At 41.1% G+C, this 22,886-nt stretch overlaps 3 protein-coding genes across 3 annotated transcripts in view; 2 read left to right on the forward strand and 1 right to left on the reverse strand.

Annotated features, from left to right (window-relative positions):
• TOM1L1 (target of myb1 like 1 membrane trafficking protein) overlaps nt 1-11,572 on the forward strand; it is a 42,704-nt gene extending 31,132 nt beyond the window's left edge. The window contains exons 11-16 of the mRNA XM_062216364.1: nt 266-362; nt 4,170-4,221; nt 6,680-6,785; nt 7,166-7,247; nt 10,193-10,257; nt 10,853-11,572. Of these exons, the coding sequence (XP_062072348.1) occupies nt 266-362; nt 4,170-4,221; nt 6,680-6,785; nt 7,166-7,247; nt 10,193-10,256 (401 nt within the window). The 3' untranslated portion in view covers nt 10,257; nt 10,853-11,572. The remainder of the gene's footprint in view (nt 1-265; nt 363-4,169; nt 4,222-6,679; nt 6,786-7,165; nt 7,248-10,192; nt 10,258-10,852) is intronic.
• Nucleotides 11,567-18,779, reverse strand: LOC133777000 (cytochrome c oxidase assembly protein COX11, mitochondrial). Its single transcript, XM_062216365.1, has 4 exons — nt 18,377-18,779; nt 14,923-15,078; nt 12,887-13,012; nt 11,567-12,506 (listed from the first exon to the last, which is right to left on the reverse strand). The coding sequence occupies exons 1-4, from the start codon at nt 18,737-18,739 to the stop codon at nt 12,324-12,326; spliced, it is 828 nt and encodes a 275-aa protein (XP_062072349.1). The 5' UTR covers nt 18,740-18,779; the 3' UTR covers nt 11,567-12,323.
• Nucleotides 18,668-22,886, forward strand: part of STXBP4 (syntaxin binding protein 4) — a 182,063-nt gene continuing 177,844 nt past the window's right edge. Inside the window, exon 1 of the mRNA XM_062216363.1 lies at nt 18,668-18,891. The gene's annotated coding sequence lies outside the window, so the exon portion shown is untranslated. The remainder of the gene's footprint in view (nt 18,892-22,886) is intronic.

The raw sequence follows: 22,886 nt of genomic DNA on the forward strand, positions 1-22,886 counted from the left end.
TCCTTCCCACTGTGGATCAGCTTGGAATTTCAGAAAACCCAAAACCATGCTGTTTATCAGGAAATGTCTTTTACTTTCTCCCTAACTGCTACAAATGATACTTCTAAATTTCCTTTAGAGGAAATCTCATGATTTTATGGTGACAGAAATATTTACATTCATGTCTTTAAATTTGGCTTTTTGTTTGCCTTTTGTTGTTGAAAATCCAGCCTAACAGCTGACTGAACAGTGTTTGAAATCCAAACAAGTCCATTTTGTGTTCTAGGTCTCAACTTTGTAAATCCTGCTGTAACAAACAACTTGAAACCCAGTCTTCATCCAGAAGTGAATTTGTCAGCCTTTGAAAATACAGAAATGCCCATGTAAGTATGTCAGTAGCATGCAGAACTCATACTATGGTGTTCTATTTCTTATATCTAACAATATATGAGAGAATAAAGTAGAGACTTAAGAATCAGACAGATCTGAGTTAGAATTTCAGCTCTCCTCCCAACTTGCCTCATGGCCTAGGGTGAGGTACTTAGCCACATTAAATCTCCTAATCTTCTAAGAATGCTTCCAAGGATTCTTTCAGTCTCAGGAGGTACTGTCTATAGAACCCTTAGTACATAAGAAACTCAATACATTATATGTTATTTTCTTTAATGGAGGTAGGGAAATGGGAGAAATACAATGACAAAGGAAGAAGGAAAATGGGGTTCATAATTCTTGAGAAGTGGCCACACCAGTTGCAATAGCATTTGCTTAGTACTTTACTTAGATATTTTTGCTTATTTTATGTAATCTTAGCAAAAGTTCTTGGGTTGATGCTGCTATGATTCCTGTTGTACAAGAGAAAAGACTGGACCTTATGGGAACAGAGCTTGCCCAAGATCATGTAGCCAGTGAGTAGCAAGTCTGCACTGATAATTCACCAAAGAAAGAAATATTAATGACCCATTAACATATCCCATGATGATCAACAGTATAGTAAGAGAAACTTAAATGAAGCCACAAGACTTGTATGTGTGTGTTTACTTCTCATATTGACAGCAGTCTGATTGTTTGATAACATTCTTTGTGGGCTATGAGAAGACAGATTCTGTTGCAAAATTATACCAGTCATAAGAGAGACAAGCGGCAACATCGTTTAAAATTATAAAATTATTGGGGCTGGTGCTGTGGCACAGCAGGTTAAAGCCATGACCTGGAGTGCCGGCATCCCGTGTGGCCACCGGTTCAAGATCAGGTTGCTCCACTTCCCATCCATCTCTTTGCTAATGGCCTGGGAAAGCAGTGGAAGATGGCCCACATGCTTGGGCCCCTGCACCCAAGTGGGAGACCTGGAAGAAGCTCCTGGCTCCCAGCTTTGGATCATCCCAGCTCCCACTATTGCAGCCATTTGGGGAGTGAACAAGAGGATGGACTTTGTCTCTCTGTCTCTATCTCTCTGTAACTCTGCCTTTCAAATTAATAAAATAAACCTTTAAAAAATTATAAAATCATTGACCATTAAACTTGAAACTTTATTTCTAGGAATTTATGCAGCATTTGTACAAAATTAAGTGTATAATTTTTAAAAAATTGGTTTTATTTTATTTATTTGAGAGGTAGAATTACAGGTAGAAAAAGGTAGAAACAGAGAGAAAGGTCTACCTGATCCGAAGCAGGGCATCAGGAGCCTCTTCCATATCTCCCAAACATGCAGGGGCCCAAAGATTTGGCCCTCTTCTACTGCTTACCTAGGCCATTAGCAGAGCTGAATCGGAAGAGCAGCCATGACACAAACCGGCACTCGTATGGCATGCCATTGCCATGGGCAGAGGCTTAGCATACTATGCCACAGTGCCGGCCCCCGTTTTAGGCAATAGCAAGTGGGTAGAAACAACCCAAGTATCCATCAGTTGAGACCTGATTAAATAAATATCTGTACAATGTATTAGTGCACATTTGAGGGGAAAGTAGACTTTTTATGTGAGGGACAGTCAATAATATGTTTATTGTTGAATGGGAAAGAAAGGTACACAGCAGTGTGTGTATACTGTATTGCATTTATATAACAAAATGGAAAACAAAAATATATAGTAACATTTGCCTCTATTCACTTACGGAAGTACAAGACGGATACAGAAGGCACTAAAAAGAAGCGTGGTTATAACTAAGTTCAGCGAAGGCAGACTAGAGTAAATGTAGGGAAAAATAAAAGGTGGATTTGCCTGTGGTAAAGCTCATACTGTCTTTTTCTTCTTGTAAATTATGTGTTTTATGGTATCAGCTATATATTGCCATGATTCAGATATCAAAACTATGAAAAGGTGTATACAGGCAGTTCTTAGCTCATCCCCTCTTGATACTTCCCTCTCCTTCTGTAAATACTTTCTGTGTTTACAAGGCGGGGAGGGGAGAATGAGAAAGAAGATTCAAAGTGAGAAGTAAAAAGAGCAAAAAATAAATAAATAAAAGCCAAACCACTGTGTAAGGGAAGAAGAGGAGAAAGGAAAGGTTCCTATGTTGGGAAATGAAGAGGGTGTGATTGGCTATCTGAGGAAACATTAAATCGTTGAATCATTACCTGGGGTTGATTACCAGTCTTGACCACGCCCAATAGAAGTAAATATTCAATGAAGGCAGATTCTAGGGACATTGTTTCATAAGGAATGTAGGTCAAAGGAGCTGTCTCTGTTTTCCTGTTATCCTGCTCATCTTGTTGGGTAATATGAGAAAGAATGAGTAATGTGGACTAATTTGCATTACAACAAATGTCTCTCTTAGAAATCTAATTTTAGATAATAGCTGTTTATTTTCATCTGTAATCCAGTAAATCTCATTCTTTAATGTGCATAAAATCACATTGTTTAAAAGTCTCTTAGTTCTCTTTCATGTGAGAATTTTGTCTTTGTTGCTAAGGAATATTTCTGCTGAATGTAGAATGCTGGGTCCCAATTCTTCCCTTTCCCACAGTTCTACAATAACAGGCTGTTCTGCTCTCCTCTGACCCATGTGGTTCCTAATGAGTATCTACATTGGCTTTAGTTGTTGATGTCCACAGATCCTGTGCTGTGTTCTCTGGCTGCTTTAAAGGATTTTTCCTTTTTCCTTTTTTTTTTTTTTTTTTTTTGATCATAGGATCTGGGCATGGATTTATTTGGTTTATTCCTTCTGGGATTGGCTGAGAGCATTAGTTTCCTGTGGATTCCATAACAAACACAAACTGAGAAGTTCAAAGCCGCGGAAGTTTATTTTTCCGCAGGTCTGGGATTTAGCAGACACACATACTGCTCCCATGACTCAGGGGAGAATATCTTCCCTGCCTCTTCCAGATGCAGGAGATTGATGGGTTTTTCTTGGCTTCCTTTGCTTAGCCACATCATTCCAACTTCTACCTCCGCCTTCACCTGGCCTTCTCCTCTGTGTGCCTCAAATCCCCTTCTGCTTTTGTCTTTTGAGTTCATTTGTTATTGGATTGGGCCTAACCAGATAATGCAGAAAGATGACCTTTTGTTAAGATTCTTAGTTATATCTCAAAGACCCTTTTCCAAAGCTGCTGCCATCCCCAGGTTCTGGGAGTAAGCACATGGACATATCTTTCTGGGGGTTGGGTGGGGTACGGAACACCACTTAACATACTACAAGGAATTTCTTGAATATTTGTGTGTGTTTTTCTACAACCTTGTGACCTTTTCAGCCTTTATTTCTGTAGATGTATTTTTCTTCAGCACTACACTTTTTTGCTGTCCCTCAAATAGTTTCTCCTCGCATTCATTCCAGCTTTTATGACTGGTTGGAGAGACAAGGTCAAATGTGTCTACTCCACGTTATGCAAACCAGAACCCTTCCGGCTTCCTTCTCAATGACCTCTTCTCTGCACGGCTTCCCAGCCTTCAGGAAACAAGGAGGTGATAGCTACTCTGATGGAAAGACTGAAAGCTCTGTCCTCATTAATGTGCACACTCCAGGGCCCCAGGGCCACCTGCCAGGGAACCGTGCTTTATGTCTTTTCTCCCTTTGGGATTTGGGCATCAAGACCTGTAGGCACTTAAACAAGATGGCAGTTGTTACATTCAAGTAACACTTCCATGCGTTCTGCAGGTGTGTTTGAGGTTTTGGTTCTAGGCCAGGAAAATCATCTTACTTTCTGCATTTGTGTTCTCACTGTAGGGTAATCATGCTGTGTTATCACACTATCCTAGGTTTGCCCAAAGGATCAGCCAAAACCTCGCCTCAAGTCATACATATGATAACGTAAGTATCCATTGCCTTCTCCTGGCACCTAGTCCGCAGATTGTCATGGCCATCTCAAAGAACTGCTGGTCATTAACGCTCCTGTTCTGGTCAGCTTTTCTTCAGTGTTTTGACTTCAGCCTTTGTTGGGAATTTTATCTCCTTTTTCATCTTTCTTAGACATGAAGCCTCACTTTGGTTAGAAAAATGATTCAAGATCACACTTCCCTGAGAGTTGCTGTTCATATGTCATGTTTTCACTTTCTTTCCTCCTGGCCTCCCTGGCTGACTTCAGACAGGCCCTCATCCTGACCACTCTGGACTTAGCTCTTGTGCAGGGCACCTTAGACTTCCATGCTATTAATCTAGTGCTGCAGCTCTGAGCCTTTGTCCTACCTGACTCACCAGCATGGGATAAAATCACGTCTACCTTGTGCACACATGGCTTTCAGATACCACTCCCTTGCTTCCTCTCTTGTCTTACTTCTGCTGCCTCTGCATTTGCTCTGCTGGCCCTTTTTCCTCTACTTAATTTTCCATGTGGGAGACCCCAGGGCTCAGGCTTCAGATTTCTCTATCTACATTGATGACCCCTGTGGTCTTTTGGTTGACAATGTACTGACAACTTACAAGCTTCTGTCTCCAGGCCAGACCCCTTCCCTAAATTCGGAACTCATAGAGCCACTTTCCATTTACTGTCTCCTCATGGTTTCTTGCCTGGCCCTTACCCCATCCTGCTCTGCTTGCATACTTCCTGTCTCAGAAACTGGCCACTGTACTCTCGCAGTTGCTTGGGTTAAAAACCTGGGGTGATTGCACTTGGCCAATACCTTCTCTCCTTTTGCTTTTAATCCATGTCCCTTATCCAGCCACTACATCACAACCTCTGAAGGGTTGCCATTTCAGCCTTTGTCCCTCCCCTCCATCTCAATCTGTTCTTAAAATAGAAACCTGGGCAGCCTTTTTAAAAAGTCCTACAATGTCACTCATCTGCTCTATAACCACCTATGATTTTCTTCTCTTCCTTGCTCCATGTTTGCCCAGATCAGTGCTAAAATGCTGATCTGGCTGGCTGTACCTGTTAGACTACAGCTTCATTGCTTGTCTCCCTAGCCTGGCTAACACTGCTCCAACCACACTGGCTATCCTGAGTCCAGAGTCAGTGATCCTGTGTCCTCACTGATAGTCACAGGGCTCACTGAAGTCAGGGCCTGTCCCTGACCACTGTCTGTCCAGATCAGTGTCCCACCCCAGCCTCTCTCCTCTCCAGGACTCTGCATTTTTATTGTAATGGGAGCCATCTGCCTAACACAGATGTCTACTCCATGAGGGCAGAGTGGAGTTCTGGTATACATACTGCTTTATTAATGATGCCTGCCAGCTAAGAGGTATCCAGGACTTACCAGTGGAAAGGAAGAGGAAAAATAAAAGAAGAGCTATTAATAATTAGGATTTAAATCTGTATCTTATTAGCCCTGATTGATAGGTGTTACTGTGTGCCTCTCTGTGGAAAAAAAAATATATTTTTTGTTTCCTTGTTCAAGGCTAAGATTGTATATACACAGTAAACATCAGAGAATCTGGACTGAGCCAGACAATCCTGCCTGTTTTTTAGAAGGAACATTTTTTTTTTTTAATTATTGTATTTGAGAAGCAGAGAGAGAGAGAGAGACCTCCCATCCTCTGGTTTACTTCCCAAATGCTCAGAAGTCAGGAACTCTCATGTGGGTGGCAGGGACCCAACTAGTTGATCCATCACAACTGCCTCCCTCAGTGCCCATTAGCAGGGAGTCGGAATCAGGCAGAGCGAGGAGCCAGACCCAGGCACCTGAGGTGGTGTGCAGGCATCCCAAGAGGTTTCTTAACTGCCAGGTCAAATGCTGATCCTACTTTTCTTAAGTTTTACATTTTATTTTTTTTTATTTTTTTTAAAGATTTATTTTATTTATTTGAAAGACAGAGTTACAGAGAAAGGTAGAGACAGAGAGAGGTCTTCCATCCGCTGGTTCACTCCCCAGACGGCCACACTAGCCAGAGCTGCGCCAGTCCAAATCCAGGAGCCGGGAGCTTCCTCCGGGTCTCCCACGTGGGTGCAGAGGCCCCAGGACTTGGGCCATCTTCCACTGCTTTCCCAGGCCATAGCAGAGAGCTAGATCGGAAGAGGAGCAGCCAGGACTAGAACCGGCGCCCATATGGGATGCCAGCGCTTCAGGCCAGGGCTTTAACGCACTGCGCCACAGTGCCAACCCCTTAAGTTTTACATTTTAAATGGGAAATGGGATGTAATGGGCATGAAAACAGAAAGAAAAGTAGTTAATTTATAAGTGATTATTACCTAAAAGATTTATTATTGCTTGTGCATATCAGTGCATATGGTTCTTAGAACAGTGCTACTTGGAAGCCCAGGAATCTTAGCAGTAAAAAGAAAGCAGAACTTAATGTGGAATGTTCATTTGAATAAGTGTTATGCTTTCTCCAGTTTCCAGAACATTCAAACTCAGTATTGCTACAGCCAGTTAGTCTACCGACCATTGCAGCAACACCCTCAAACCAGAAGCTACCATCCTTGCCCAGCAATCATCCAGGTACTGGGGACCTTACTGTTTGCATCAAATAAGGAAACTTAGGAGATCATATGCAAATTCCAGAAAATCACTGATAACTGAAAATAGAGGAGAAATTTGAAGAATTTGTTTGTATTTTTAAGCTACATGAAGTCACTTCAGGACTGATTCCATTATGACTGACATTAGGAGATTAAAATGTGTATTTAAAACACTATGATTGTTGAACCTGGGATTCAGATTGGAACATCAGTCTGTTCTTGTTGAGTTTATGTTGTTAGTTTGTTATACTGGAAGTCTAAATTAAAAATTAGAAAGTGAAATTAAATACTAGAGAATATTGTGTATACTCTCCAGAAAGCACAGTGTGTATTTACTGGTCTCTTTTTTTTCACCTGAAGTGATGACAAAGAAAGATATCCAGACACCCAATTACTATGAGGTGATGGAGTTTGATCCCTTAGCTCCAGCCGTCACTACAGAGTAAGTAATTTACAAAGTGATTAATTTATTTTTTGTCTTTTTCCCTATGATAGCAAAACTAACAGGACTTGCTTATACATTTAACTTTGTTTAGGCCTTGGCTGAAATTGATAACCTTATTAAAAATGATTTATGAGGTTTTATGCTGGCTGTTACTTTTAATGGTCTTACTGCTCCCGGCTTTGTGACTAAAATAATAAATACCCTAGGATTGCATACTAAGAATTAAGCAGAAACAACATGTGCATTAATGGATTCCTCACAGATGAAGTGAGAAATGTTCAACGATTCGTGACATAAATTAGCTATTCATTGATGGAATATTTTAACTCTTCTTTGAGAACTGATCTAAAAGAGAACTACATGAGAACTTTAAGTCATCACTACAAATGACAACAGTGTACTTATAATGGATCAATAAAACATTCATGCGAAAATTGTTTAACTTAAAATCCTTTAAGTACTGTGGTTTCATATGGATCAGTAAATGTGAATAGTTAGGAGATAAAAAAAGAATTGTTAGAGCTTGAATGTACTTTGAGTGACTAAACGTTACCCCCAGAATTGTTAAAAATTATTAAAACAGCTTATGGAAATCATTGTTCAGAAACCGGCAGCCTGCAGGCTGTGTCTTACCCATGGTTTTCTTTTGGTTGACCTATGCAGAATTGAAAATGTGTGTTTTTAAAAACTTCAAACATTTAAAAACCGGGATATTTAAAGATTAAAAAAAAAGTTAGTTCCTGATCTCTGGGATGCTGTGGCAGCCCCAGGCCTGAATTTTTGCTTGTCAGCAGTGGGCTAGGACCGAGCAGTAGCCATCTCCTTTACACATGTGCTCTGCTTCCACCAGGCCCCACGTGACTCTGCATCTAGTCATTGCCCAGCATATAAAAGCATTTGATGTTCTGATTTGTGGTTTGGATCCTCAGTGTAGGGGCGGGTATTTTGGCAGGGTTTTAAGCTATCCACATCTCCCATCAGAGTACCATTTAGAGTCCTGGCTTGGCTCCTATGCTTTGAATCCAGCTTCTTGCATAAATGTGCCTGGAAAGGCAACAGATGCAGGCCCAAGTACTTGGGCCCCAGCCACCCACGTGATAGACCTGGATGGAGTTCTTGGGCTCGGGCCTGGATGTTGTGGGCATTTGAGGGGTAAACCAGTAGATTACGAGATGAATCTCTCTTACTCCCTTTTTCCTACCCTCCCCCATTAATCTGCCTTTCAAATAAATAGAGCTTTAAAAAGAGAAAGAATAAAGAAAATCCTCAATTTAGAGATTGGTTTTAGAATAATGTTTGAACACATCTTACTGGATTTAGGAGCCCATTAAGTACTTTTTCCCAACTCAGGATTGTGAAATTTCTTTGTTATTCTGCTTAACAAAGTAAACATATCACTGAGTAGATTAGTGGGTCATGAAACTGGCACTAAGGGCCAGCGCTTTGGTGTAGCAGGTAAAGCTGTCACCTGTAGCACTGGCATCCCATTTGGATGCCAGTTCAAGTCCCAGCTGCTCCACTTCTGATTCAGCTCCCTGCTAATGCGCCTGAAAAAGCAGATTACCCACGTACTTGGACCTCTGTACCCATGTGGGAGACCCAGAGGCAGTTGCTAGCTCTGGTCATTGCAGCCATTTAGGGCGTGAACCAATGGATGGAAACCCTTTCTCTCTCTCCCTCTTTGTAACTCTTTCAACCAACTAAATAAAAAGAAAACAACAACAACAAAAAAACCTGGCACTAAAATAGGTATGCTTGATTTTTTTAAAATTTGAAAAAGCAGAGATTTCTTCCATCTGTTGGTTCATTCCCCAAATGCAGTCAACTGTTTGACCTGGGACAGGCTGAAAAGAAGAGTTTCAGATTCCATCCAGGTCTCCCATTGTGGGTAGCAGGAATGAAGGTCTTTAAGCCAACATCTGCTGCCTCCCAGGGTACCCAATAGCAAGAATCTAGAGTTGGAAGCAGAGCTGGGACTTGAATCTAGGCAATCTAGTATGGATATGGGTGTTCTGAGAGACTTAACCAGTGTGCCACACACCTGCCCCCATAGGTGTGCTTTTCTTATTGGAACAATTCTTGATTATATCCAAATAGGAAATTTCTATACATATATATGTAAGTATGACAGATAATAAAGGGTTGAAACAGTAGGAAACTGGAGAGGTAAAGCTCTGGAATTCTACCATTGTGGTTCTCAAGTACCTCTGTTCTTTTTAAAGTCTCATGAATCCCAGCCAACTTCTCTCCAAGGAAAAGCACAGAATCTTACAAAAAGTTGTCGAATTTTCACATTGCTGCTTGCCCAGGAATTCCAGGTTAAGAATTTTTGCTCTAGCAGGACATATAGTTCATTTATGATCCATACCTATACAGTTCATGTATTTAACAAATTTACTGAATACTGTGTGCCAGGGATTGTGACTGATGAATTTATAATGTTGGATGAAAGACATGCTCCCTGTCCTCACAGAGGTTAAACACGCTGTGGAGATAGAGAGTAAGCAACTTATCAGAGGATATTTAATAGCATGTTAATAGCATGAAAGAATATGGTGACTTAAAAGTGCATACTTGGGGGGCTAATTTAAATGAAAATTAGAGAAAGCATGCAATAGTGATACTAAAGCTGAGACCTACAATTGCATGCCGACAAGTTTGGGCATGAGTGCTACAGTCCCAGGGAACAAATGTTTTGAAGCCAGAAGCTGAACAGATTTAATTCTTTAAGCAAACTATCCAAACTTGAGCACTGTTTTTTGTTTGGATTGGTCTTATATTTTAGGGGCAGAGATATTTGCTTTTACTTGCTGAGACAGCCTGAACTCCCATAACAGCCCAATTTTTATTCATGGTGCTGACAGTTAGAAACCAAAATAAAATATGAAACTGATACATAGGTAGTTAACCCTTTTGCCATGATTTTTTTTTCTTTGTTTCAGAGCTATTTATGAAGAAATTGATGTTCAACACCAAAAAGAAACACAAAGCCATGGTAGTTGTTGAGGTAAAGACTTCAACTGACATAGGAATTCTATGTAATTTCAGTGTCGTTAGCACTTTCTATATTCAGAATTTATATTTTGCAAGGGCCATCTGAGTCTGACACTTTGGTGAGTGAAATATTATTATACATGTTCCTCTGAGTCAAATTTTAACAAACTGTTGTTCACTAATATTTTTGTGATCTTACTAGCTAGAAATAATGAGGCTTAGAATGTAAAAGTTGATTTACAGAATGGAAATATTGTTACCAAAAATAGGTGATTAGTAGCAGCTTTCCAGCACTGAAATCAGTCATTGGTCTTTAATGTACAGTTAATACCTTTTAAATGGTTAACAGTAGAGACTATTCACTGTTTGTCGATGCACTAGTAATCCCATTTGTTTACTAATGAGTGACTGGTCATCACTGACCTGTTAACTTAAATCATTCCCCCCCACAATCATTTCCCCCGTGGAAGAAGTACAATCCCTTATTTCCTCTACTAGACTCTACTAGATTCCAGCCTCTCAATAGGGAAAGACAAGGAAAAAAGTTATCAAGGAATGGGGGGAAAGAACAGGATGGAGATTGGTCATTTTTTTTTTTTTAATTTTAGGTGAAAATGGATAATCAGTTCACTAGCCAAAAAGAGAGGTGCCAACTCTGTAAAGGATGGGCCCTGTTCAGCTTTGAGGCCTAGAAGATAAGACCCACCGTAACATCAGAGCCACAGTGGATCATCTCTACTCTGCTGTAATGAAATTTAAACCGAAGAGCAACATTTATTGTTCCTGACAACAGCTCGGCAGTGGAACTTGGTTGTGAACAAATAGTCACGTAATACTTCAGAGGAAGAAATATTAGTACTTAGGCCAACCAGCTTAACAGCAGTGTCCTATGTTGTACAGGCCTTAGACTTACAAAGGAAATAATCACATGGCTGTATTAAGAGTAGATGAAGATTATTTTTACTACAAAATAATTCTGAATTGATTTAAGCAGGAAGTGTGAGAAACTAAATGTATTATTCAGGAAGAATGCTAAGTGCCTTCATTTAACTAAAGTTGAATGTAAAAGTCAATTTGCACTTCTTTATAAATACTGCTCTGGTTTAGAATTGTAACAGCCTTGATGATTGCAGTTTAATTACATTTTAGGTGTCCTGAACATGTCACTAGACTCCACATTGGTGGCCTCTAAGTATGAGTCTTCATAAAGCTAAATGTTCTTTTTTCTTTTTACTCTAACATTTCTATTTGAAATAAAGACTACTATAAAATATTCATAGAAATTGTTTATGTAAATGACAATGACAAATAAATTACTATTAAAATAATTTAATACATCTTTTTTACAGTTCCCAGAACTTCTGATATCAGCAAATTTTTACAATTCCATCCTTACATTTTAACATTCAAGGACTTGGAACTAAATTGTAAATACTAGCAGCTTAGTAGATGTACTTACACATTTTGTTTAAATTTCATGACACCACAGTTTATTTATTTATTCAGTAGTCTGAATGTAAAATCGCCATAGACCAAAATGAAGTCAAATCTGAAATAAGAATATGATCTTTGGGCAAGCAGTTAGGGCTTAGCAATTCTTTGAGTTTTTAAAATTGTGACTGGTCAACTAAAGGAAAATATTGGCCAATTATTTTATAGATAATAATAACAGCCATGGTCAGATGTTCTGGCCTAAATTCTGAAACAGATAACCTTGGACATAATTTAAAAAAAAAATATTGAATTCATTGTTAAAATTATGAAGCGTAATAATTTGGAAGGCAACTGTTCAATTAGGGTCCACTATCAAATATATGCTATAATTAACAAAACAATTTCTTTTAATACTACCATGAAACTCTTAAATATGATATTGAACAGTCATACATACTACATAGGCATGTGGTTTTCTTACAATACAACTCCTAGCTTTTCTCTCAATTTTAAATGGAGTAAACTGGAGACAAATAGAACCTTTTATAGTATTTCACATGATGGAAGAGTATTTCTCCTCTGAGAAAGCAGGATAACATGATTTTTCAAAAATCACAGATCTGAAGCAGGACTTAGTTACTGACTTCAGTTGTAGCCTGGAACTGGCAACTTGTGCCCTTCCTTTGCTTCAAAAAATGTGTAAGAAAGCGTGATGAGGTCCACATTCACCATTCTTGGATCTTCAGCAAATTCAGGGTCAATGTAGAAAAACACTGGCATATCCACTTCCTCTTGGGGATTAAGCCTTTGTTCTTCAAAACAGAAACACTGCAAGTTATAGAAAGGTATCTGGTTACTAACATTTTTATTCTATCAATTATAACAGAAACTAATACTTCATTTCTGGACTTTCATAAGTGCACTGTTAAGTATCCTTAAATTATTGATAGAATAACTGTCTTTTCAACTCAGACTGAGTTTTGTTTAAGGATTGAGAGTTGGCAAAATGTTTTTAATCTTAAAAACATACGCATCTGGTTTGGCTCATATTTTTTGCAGAGCAAGTATAAGCAATTAAGAAAAACAGCTTGATGTTTAGGAGTAAACAGTTTTCAGAAATTTTAAGTATCTACTAAAACACAAGTTTCATGCTAAACAGTTGCATATATACCTTTATAATATTCTATAAACTTTGCATTTAGTTGTACCTGTATTTTATTGAAATACTGCCCGGCTTCAAATGGCACAACATTGTACGTAGAAATTCCAATTACTGGTTTGTCAGTAGGATTCTTAGCTTTATAAAATGCAAGTGCAGTCTCTCCTGGCACCACCTGTTTTATAAAATATAATCAATATTTTAAGATTGACACAGCTCCTTTCCCCCACTACTGAATTACAGTCAATATTTTCCTATGAATAACACATAATACCTAAAAAATATAAAGCTCAATAAAATATTTTATATATAAAAATAGTATGTTTACTATTTTTATATATAAAATAATCATTTTTAAAAAAACATTTGTTTTTATTTATTTACTTATTTATTTTTGACAGGCAGAGTTAGACAGAAAAGTCTTCCTTCCGCTGGTTCACTCCCCAAATGGCCGCTATAGCCAGCGCTGCGCCAATCCGAAGCCAGGTGCTTCCTCCTGGTCTCCCGTGCGGGTGCAGGGCCCAAGCATTTGGGCCATCCTCATCTGCCCAGGCCACAGTAGAGAGCTGGAATGGAAGAGGAGCAACCGGGACAGAATCTGGCGCCCTAACCGGGACTAGAACCTGGGGTGCCAGCGCCGCAGGCGGAGGATTAGCCTAGTGAGCCGCGGTGCTGGCCTAATCATTTTTAATATATAAACATAGTACATTTACCTGGAAACATTTGAGTTTCAAATTTCATTGTGTATTTCAGGTCTTAATAATCTACAAATTAGGTTACTTAAAATCTGGGGCTGGAATTGTGGCATAGCAGGTAAAGCCACCATCCTATATGGGCATCAGTTTGTACCCTGGCTGCTCCATTTCTGATCTAGCTCTCTAATAGTCTGGGTAAAGCAGCAGAAAATGACCCGAGTGTTTGAACCCTAGTCACCCACGTGGGAGACCTGGATGAAACTCCTGGCTCTAGTCTGGCCAAGCCCTGGCTGTTGTGGCCATATGAGGAGTGAACCAGTAGATGAAAATATCTTTTTCTCTGTCTCCCTCTCTCTGACGTTCAAATAAATAAATCTTTAAAAAAAGAAAAAAAAAAAAATCTGTCCAAGGACAACCCAAGCCTATCACAGCCCAAGTCTGCCTTTTTTTTTTAACATACACATGCCATGATTATTTTAAAGGATGCCAACATTAAACTTATGTTATCATCACAGTAAAATGAATTTGAATAGAACTTTTATTTATCCAAAAGTGTTAATACTTTTTTTTAAAGCCTTGCTATTTTTCTTATTTTCCCAAAACAATTCTCAAAAGATTCTATTACCTGTACCAATTCACCCATAATACTTTGTATACTACCATATAATTGGAACTAAAAATCACAAACTATAATTAAATCATTGAAGAGATTCAGTCATATTTACTAAACTGGGAAAGCACTAATACTTACATTTTTCCAGTCAGTGTTGAAATAGTCTTCCTGACTAGTCCTCAGTTAATGAGATTATTTCAATTAAAATCCTCTAAAAGTTGCAGTTAGTCAAAATTTTAGGAAACTTGAAGATTTTTTTAAAAATTTATTTCTTTGAAAGGTAGAGTTGAGAGGGAGAGACACTTTCCATCTGCTGATTCACTCCCCCAAAAGGCCTCAAAGACCTGGGCTATGCCAAACCAGTCTCCCATGTGAGTGCTAGGAGTTCAAGTACTTGGGTCATCTTTTATTCCTTTCCCAGGTACATTAGCAAAGAGCTAGACCATAGTTACAGCAGCCATGACTTGAACTGGCACTTACATGGGATGTTGGTGTTGTAGACGGCGGCCTAACCAGCTGTGCCACAACATCAGCCCCTCCTTAGGAAGTCAGCCATACAGTTTGTCAGCTACCACTATTTCCAAGATTTATGACCAGAAGACAACTTAGTTAATCTTAATAATAAGATTCTAACAAAAACAGATTTTTTTCCAGTGTTTCAAACTTTTACTATCATGTAAATAATAAATTACAGAACCTCTCAGTATTTTAAGTTGGAAATGACAGAATTTCTATATTTAAAAAACTAATCTTTTATTGTCTGCTTTAGTCACTTACATATATTTCCGTTTGCTGAGGTCTAAAGTTCCACTGGAGACTTGCGTGCACATCTGCATTAAAGGTAACTTTAATGATTCGATCCTTAACTGGTACCATGTTCTCAATCTGGTCTGATGCGTGACCTGCTACTGCTGATCCTCCAAGTCCAGTGGTCTAGGAAAAGATACTAAATACATTAAACAATACTTATAAGTGTTGATTTATCTATTGTATAAAATTTTAAAAACAATTTAATAACCCACTTTGAGCCAACTTTACATACTATCACTGGCCACTCCCTGTAACTCCATCAATTGTTTTGAGCATTTTGGGGGTCCCAAGAGCCTGTTTTGTTAAAAGTCATTCTGTTTTTCAGCAATCCCTTGGTTACCTTGTACAGTCGAAAATGAGTCATTTGGAAAAATCACTTTTTTTTGGATAAGTTAACTACTATCACCAACAGCGGAGCTCAGAATTTGGTTTACCATTAAACATACTTCCCTTTGTTGCTAGTATTTTATATTAACTATTACTCCTGAAACGAAATCAGATTTCCTCATGAGCTGGTCATTTCAATGAAAATACTTAAGATCTATTTTTCCATATCACAGCTTTTGTAGTCCAAATTAGGTTATAGTTTCACTTTTATATTCTGCTATTCTAAGGCATCTTAAGTATTCTCCCATGTTGGCTGATTTTTTTTTTTCTGTACTTCTCTGCATAGTTGAGTTTTTATAGTTATTGCTAACCAGAGCACCTAATTCATTTGGCTACTGAATCAACTAGTAATACAGCATCAGAATAATATCTGACACTTCTTATATTTGTCATCAATTATTTCCTTATCAGATGCTTTAAAAATAACAATCCTTACTTCCAGGGTCATCATACTTCTGATGCTTGAGGTTGCCAAATTCTGGTTTCTGGATAATTTCCCTGTTACTATACTAGAGAAAAAAATACCAAATTTGAGGCTAGGAGGACTATCATGTAGAGATAGGGTAATCTGCTTCTTATTACATAAGTCACTTAGCTTTCCTTGACTGCCATGCAGCATTATCAAATTACAATATAACCCTAAAAGATGCACATGAGTGCAAGCCTTTAATAAAAATAAATATATCCTTCTCCCTAAGAATCCTATAATGTTTGAGCTTACTGATGGAACTCCTTTTTTGTGAAGAATCTCAGTCACTTGAATACCCGGTGTCCTCCCTCAATAAAGACTCCTTAAAATATTCCTTGAATTTAGATTCTTCGTATTCTAAGTTGAATGCCTAAGGAAATTAAAATAGACAAAAAAGTAGAAAAGAGCACTAAAAAATGGCTGGCGCCGTGGCTTAACAGGCTAATCCTCCGCCTTGCGGCGCCGGCACACCGGGTTCTAGTCCCGGTCGGGGCACCGGATTCTGTCCCGGTTGCCCCTCTTCCAGACCAGCTCTCTGCTATGGCCCAGGAGTGCAGTGGAGGATGGCCCAAGTGCTTGGGCCCTGCACCCCATGGGAGACCAGGAGGAAGCACCTGGCTCCTGGCTTCGGATCAGCGAGATGCGCTGGCCGCAGCGGCCACTGAAGGGTGAACCAATGGCAAAAGGAAGACCTTTCTCTCTGTCTCTCTCTCTCTATCCACTCTGCCTGTCCAAAAAATAAATTAATTAAATAAAGAAAGAAAGAAAAGAAAAGAAAAAGCACTAAAAAGAAAAGATGACCTTGGCTCTAGTTCTGCCACTGACTAGCTCCAAGAACTGAGTGAATCTTACTTTCTTTGGGCCACACTTCACATGCTCATAAAATGTTAGATGACTATTTTATGTGGTTACATAATACTTATTTCTGGATCTAAAATTCTACAATTAAGAAGTAACAGAAGGACTCTTGGAAGTATCACTGCTTGATTTTAGGAGTAAAAATTCATGGTTTTTCTTCTTACCCTATAATTACATGTGAACACACACTTCACTTTCTGAACCCCACCATTACTGACATTTTGGGATGGAAAATTCTTTGCTGAGGAATAATGTTGTGTTGGTTATTTAACAGCATCCCTAGCTCTGCCTACCAAATACCAGTAACACCATAGCCCTCAACCCACAACCTCTGCCCCACCCCCCCACAGGTTTTAACAACCAAAAATGTTTTCAGACATTGCTAAACTTTCCGCAGAAGGCAAAATCACCTCTACACGAGCCCGGGATTTGGATTCAGTTCACCTTATGATTTAACCAAATGGTAGTTTGGGGTTCATGCTTGGTTCTGGGGTGGCCTCTGATGAAAAGCAATTCACTTTCTACACTCACCCTCCAGAAACCAAGCTACTCATAGTCCCACATAAATGTTGACATTTGGAGACTGCAAAGATAAGCCCTTTTGACTTCTGCCACTTCACCATCTGAAAGAAAAGCTAATCTTCACAAGACAGCAGAAGCCAGGCATTAAGAGCAGTGGCAGAAAAGAGCTATGAAAACGAACCATGGTGTAAAACACAAATTCCTATCTGCTGCATATGCATGTATCTTTGAAAATTATTGAGACATTTTTAATTGGTCAGGTGTGTGACCTGGGCATCAGGATATTTAAAAGCTCTCCAAGTGACTTCAACATAGAACAAACTTCAGGAACCGCTATGTTTATTAAACACTTTACTGAATGAACACATGTGCAGCTGTCATCTATGGCATGACTTAAAGTGGAATCCCGTTTCCACCCTAGGCCTAATCAGAGTCTCAGGGGGACAGAACCCTGACATGTGCATTCAAGAAGTTCCGCAGGTGATCCTGAAGCCCAGCCGACGCCGCAAATTTAGAACCACGGAGAAATCCCTCAAGTAGGCGAACTCTGACTCTGCCAGTGATTCTCAAACCTGTCTCCCCTGAGCTCGGCTAGAGGACTTCCCACTGAACTACAGGTGGCTGGTCCCGCCCCCAGGATTTCTGATTCGGTAATTCCGGAGTCGGGTCCAAGAGCACGAAGTCCTAACAGGTTCCCCAGAGATGTGGCTGTTGCTGGCGCTGGAGATCGCGCTCAGAGAAGCACTGCCTTGGAGCAGCGCACCAGATACACTCCGCCTTCCAAACCCTAATTTCTGCCCCAGGACGAACGAACAGCTAATCCCAGGGTAACCACACCCATTTTCAGGGCTGTGGCTCAATGCCTGTAGAACATTCACGTCTTTAGAAGCGTGTGAGCAAGCGGGTACAGCCGACTGCTGGGTACCCGAGCAGAGGCCGTGGGGCTTTCTCGTGGCTGGCGGTGGGACGGGGGATCTCACCGCAGCGCGGGAAGGGTAGTAGCACTACGGAGAACCGGGCTCGGGGGCAGGTCTGCCACTACTCCCTCGTGCCCTTGAGTCTTTCGAGTGTCTCCTCTTTGATACGTCACCTTGGGCATCCCTTCCAACCAGGACCCGGTGCAGCGACCGCAGTGGAGGGATCCCCAGCGGATCGCGCCGCCCGGTGGGCAGCGCCGGCCCCTACCTGGCAATAGAGCCGATACAGGGGCACGGCGGCGTAGGACGCCCCCAGCATGCCTACGGCGGCCGCGGCCACGTACGTGAGCACCGTCTTGTTCCGCCGCCGCCAGTCCTCCTCTTGCGCGCGCGTGAAAGGGTTCGTGCTCTTCAAGCGGCGCCCGGGCTGTTCGGCCGGGTCCCGGGCCCGGCTCGGCCGCTTCCATGTCCCGAGCCGCCTCAACCCCGTCACAGCACTTCTTGTCCCGCTGCACCCTAGCCTAAGAAATGGCTCTACCCTCTCCGCAGCCCCGAACGAAGGCCCAAGGCGGCTGCAGCGCTCGCCCCAGAAAGCGATCCACCTCCATCCCGGACGCCAGAGCCCTCCCATACCCCTCAGAAAGCAAGCCCGGCTGTCAGATCTCGCGAGGCTTGGCGATGTCTCGCGATAACTGGGCTGAGACCGCTGCTGCCTTGGCTACCAGACTCCTCAGGTGGCAGCGCTAGTAGCCGCGCTACGGAGGCCGGGTTGCCAGATGACGGGTAAGTTCGCGTTTGTCTTTGATACTGTGCCTCATACATTGCTTCCCCGCAGCGTCCCGTTAACTTACTCTTAGGGAAACGGGGTTCGCGATACAGTATGCAAGCCCGCCATCACTAGGAACTGTACCCGTAACCTTCCTAAACTCCACAAGCCTTTGTCTTGACCTAGCGGCCCCCAGCGCGAGCTCTCCCGCGTTCCTTTGATTGGCGTTCCCTGGCTGCGGCTGGCCCCTGTGCTTCGCTTCTGTCAGGAAACCTACGCACGGTCCTGGTATCCCCGCGACACCTGCGTTTTCTTGGCCCCGGGCCGTCGCCTTCCGCTGCTCTCGTGCCCAGTAAAACCCCGCACCGCTGGAGCGGCAGAGTCGCCGGCCCGCCGTGGGGCTGGTTCAGGACGTAGGATGTCAGGGTCCTGTAAGACCGGAGGAGATGATGCTGTTCTTGTCCTGGCAAAGAGACTCCTGGAGGGTGGAAGAGCTTTCTTCTCGTCCCGCAGGTCCCCGCAGGACCCGAGCCGGGCAGATGGCACAAAGCTCACTGTAAAAGTTTCTTTATAGACGTTTCTATCAACACAGTAGCGTTTAAGAGCTCAGCTTCTGATGTTCTAAGGAGTTCTGGATTCTTCCCTGGGGCCTGGTCACCTGCTGTGTGCCCTTAGGCCAGTTATTTGCTATTTTAGACCTAATGGCCTTATCTGTAAAATGGGAATCGGATTTGTAAGTGACTGCCCGTGCATAGAAAGTGATTTTCACAGTGCCACATCATAGTAAGAATTTAGTGAGAGGGTTTGTTTCTGATGGCGGAGGAAGGTCTCATTAAACCAGCTTTGTGGGTGAGCAACTTTCATTCAACATCTGTTTACTCATGCACTGTTATCTTGGGACAGACACTGTTCAGCCTGGGGTTACAGCACAGAACAAGTCACACAGGATCCCTTCTGGGATGGAGTGTCCTTCCACTGCGGGATTCAGGAGATACTCAAATAAGAGATGCAGAACTCAGGGGATTTTAGATAGCAATCAGTGCTGTGATGACGAAGGAATGGCATAGTGTCATTGAGAGCGGGGAGGGGAAAGCAAGGTCTTTCTGAAGAGGTGACACTTGAGCCTCGTCCTGGTGGATAAGGAGCTACTTGCACAGTGACTGTTCCAGGACGCGCAAAAGCCAGAAGCAGAAAAGAGCTGGATGTGACTGAAGAACAGAAAGGAGACCAGTGTGTTCTTAAATGCTGAAGCAAGGTAGAAAGTGGTGGGAAATGGCGTCGCAGTGGGTCTGCAGAGGCCTCATAGCACAGCGCCTTTTAAGCCATGTCCAAGGGCTTGAGTTTAATTCTACATGTAGTGGTAAGCTTTTGGAGTATTCCAGTCGTACAGGTGATGTGATCTGATTCAGATTTTTTTTTTTGAAAAAAAGATATTGGTTATTTTATGGAAAATGAAATTAAGAGCAATAGGGCAAAAATAGAAATAGAACAATTAGGAAGCAATTGCCTTAGTCCAGGTGAGTGATGACAGTCACCTTGAGTGAGTAATTGATTAACTTGAGGTGAGGGGGCCAGGAAATTGCAGTCAAGAAAACCCGAGTATCTTCTGACTCTTTTCTAAACAAAATTTTGGAAAGTTTGTTTTGTTTTGCTTTCATTATAAAGTTGTTAACCTGATCTCGTGCTAATGGAAGCTTTAATTGGCAACTTTAGATTTCCTGATTAAAAATCCAAATAAGCTGATTACGTTTGAGGCAGTCTTCCATTAATAAAGGTGTTCTTGATGCAAAGGACTTGGGCCATCTTCTGCTGCTTTCCCAGGCCGTAGCGGAGAGCTGGATCAAAAGTGGAACAGCCGAGACTCGAAACGGAGACACCTTATGGGATGCCAAAACGGCAGGTGGCAGCTTTACCCACTATTGACAGCATCAGCCCCTTTATTTATTTTTTATGGTGATTAAAAAATAAGGCTATTCATTTCAAAAGTACAATAATCTTGATAGCAATAAGGTGATCTTAATGTAGCTTTCTATTTTAATAAAATAAAATATGCATTATATATAATCATAATTTGATCATGTAAAATAACAATGCTTATGCAATGCTTTTGGATAATCATTAAAATGTTGTTGCATTTCATTTATGATGAAAATATATTGTATAGAACAGAATTTAGTTTGATCTTCAAATAAGTTTTTACTTTAAAATTTACATGGCTGGCGCAGTGGCTCACTTGGCTAATCCTCCGCCTGCGGCGCCGGCACCTCGGATTCTAGTCCCGGTTGGGGCACCAGATTCTGTCCTGGTTTCTCCTCTTCCAGTCCAGCTCTCTGCTGTGGCCCAGGAAGGCAGTGGAAGATGGCCCAAGTGCTTGGGCCCTGCATCCACATGGGAGACCAGGAGGAAGCACCTGGCTCCTGGCTTTGGATCAGCGCAGTGCACCAGCCGTAGCAGCCATTTGGGGGGTGAACCAACGGAAAAGGAAGACCTTTCTCTCTGTCTCTCTCTCTCTCACTGTCTAACTCTGCCTGTCAAAAAAAAAAATTACATAAAAGTTGCAGAAATAGTGTGAAAATGTTGTACCTATCTTTCACCTACATTCTTCAATCTTTAGCATTTTTTCAGTATTTGAGAATAGATTACAGACCTGATATTCCAGAGCTATAAACTTAATACATGTGTGTTTCCTAATTACAAGAATACTTCATAACTACAGTGTAGACATCAAACTCAGGAAGTTACCGTTAATCCAATGTTAACATGTATGGTGATCAGGCTGGGCTGCCATGACAAACATCCCAAAGTCTGGATTGCTTCAACAGTTTTCTTACAGTTCTGGAGCCTGGGAAGTACAGGATCATTGCTGATTATTTTCCTGGGGAGGTCTCTCTGTCACCTGCTGCAGCCTAATTAGCTTGCTGTGTTCTCACATGGCCAGGAGGAGTGAGCAGTCTCTCATGTATAGCTTCCTGTAAGGACACTAATCCCATTGGAACAGGCTCCCACCTTTATGACTTCATTGACCCTTATTACTCTTTTCACCCAAATACAACTACACTGGGGGTTAGGGCTTCAACATAGGAACTGTTGGGGAGAGATACATTTGGTCCCTAACACCATGTTATCCATGGACTCTATTACATTACTTCATTTGTCCCAGTTATTTCTATTTTAGGTCTAGGATCCGGACCAACATTACTCATTTGTTTATAGTTTTTATGTCTCTTTAGTCTTCTTAATTTAAGAATAGTTCTTCAATCTTTCCCCTCCTTTCATGACCTTGATGTTTTTGAAGATCACAGGCTGATTACTTTGTCAATGTCCCTCAGTATGGGTCTGTCTGATGTTTCGTCAGGGTTTATGAACTTTTGCTAGGAACACTGTAGAACTGATGCTGTACTCTTCTCAGTGAATCTTCTTAGGAGTCGCTTGATATCAATTTATTCCATGGTCATTATGTTAATTTTATCTCTTTATTAAGGTTGTATCTACTGTGTTTCTTCCAAGATTATTTAAGCAGTTAATAGATTTTGTAAGATTGAAAATTATATAAATATTATGTTTTTCATTAAACTTTCTCCTGCCTGATTTTGCATCCATTGATGATTCTTCTCTGAATCTGTTATTACTGGAACAGATAACAAACTGACAATTTCCCAATGTTATCACTTCTTCTAGATGTTGCTTAATTTCCATAGACTGTTTGTTGCCTCTTAACATTCATTTTTTTAAGATTGATTTATTAATTTATTTGAAAGGTAGAGAGAAGGAGAGAAGGGGAGAGACAGATTATTCACTTGCTATTTCACTCCCCAAATAGCTACAGCATCCTGATATGTGCCAGGCCAAAGCAAAAACCAGGAATTCCATCCTGGTCTCCTACTGTTTTCCCAGGCACATGAGCAGGAAGCTGTATTGGAAGTAGAACAGCTGGGACTTAAATTCTTTCTCTCTGATATAGGATGGTGTCATTGGAAGCAGCAGCTTAACCTGCTGTGCCCCAATGTCAGCC

The sequence above is a fragment of the Lepus europaeus genome, chromosome 18 (genome assembly GCF_033115175.1).
Source record: "Lepus europaeus isolate LE1 chromosome 18, mLepTim1.pri, whole genome shotgun sequence".
NCBI lineage: Eukaryota > Metazoa > Chordata > Mammalia > Lagomorpha > Leporidae > Lepus > Lepus europaeus.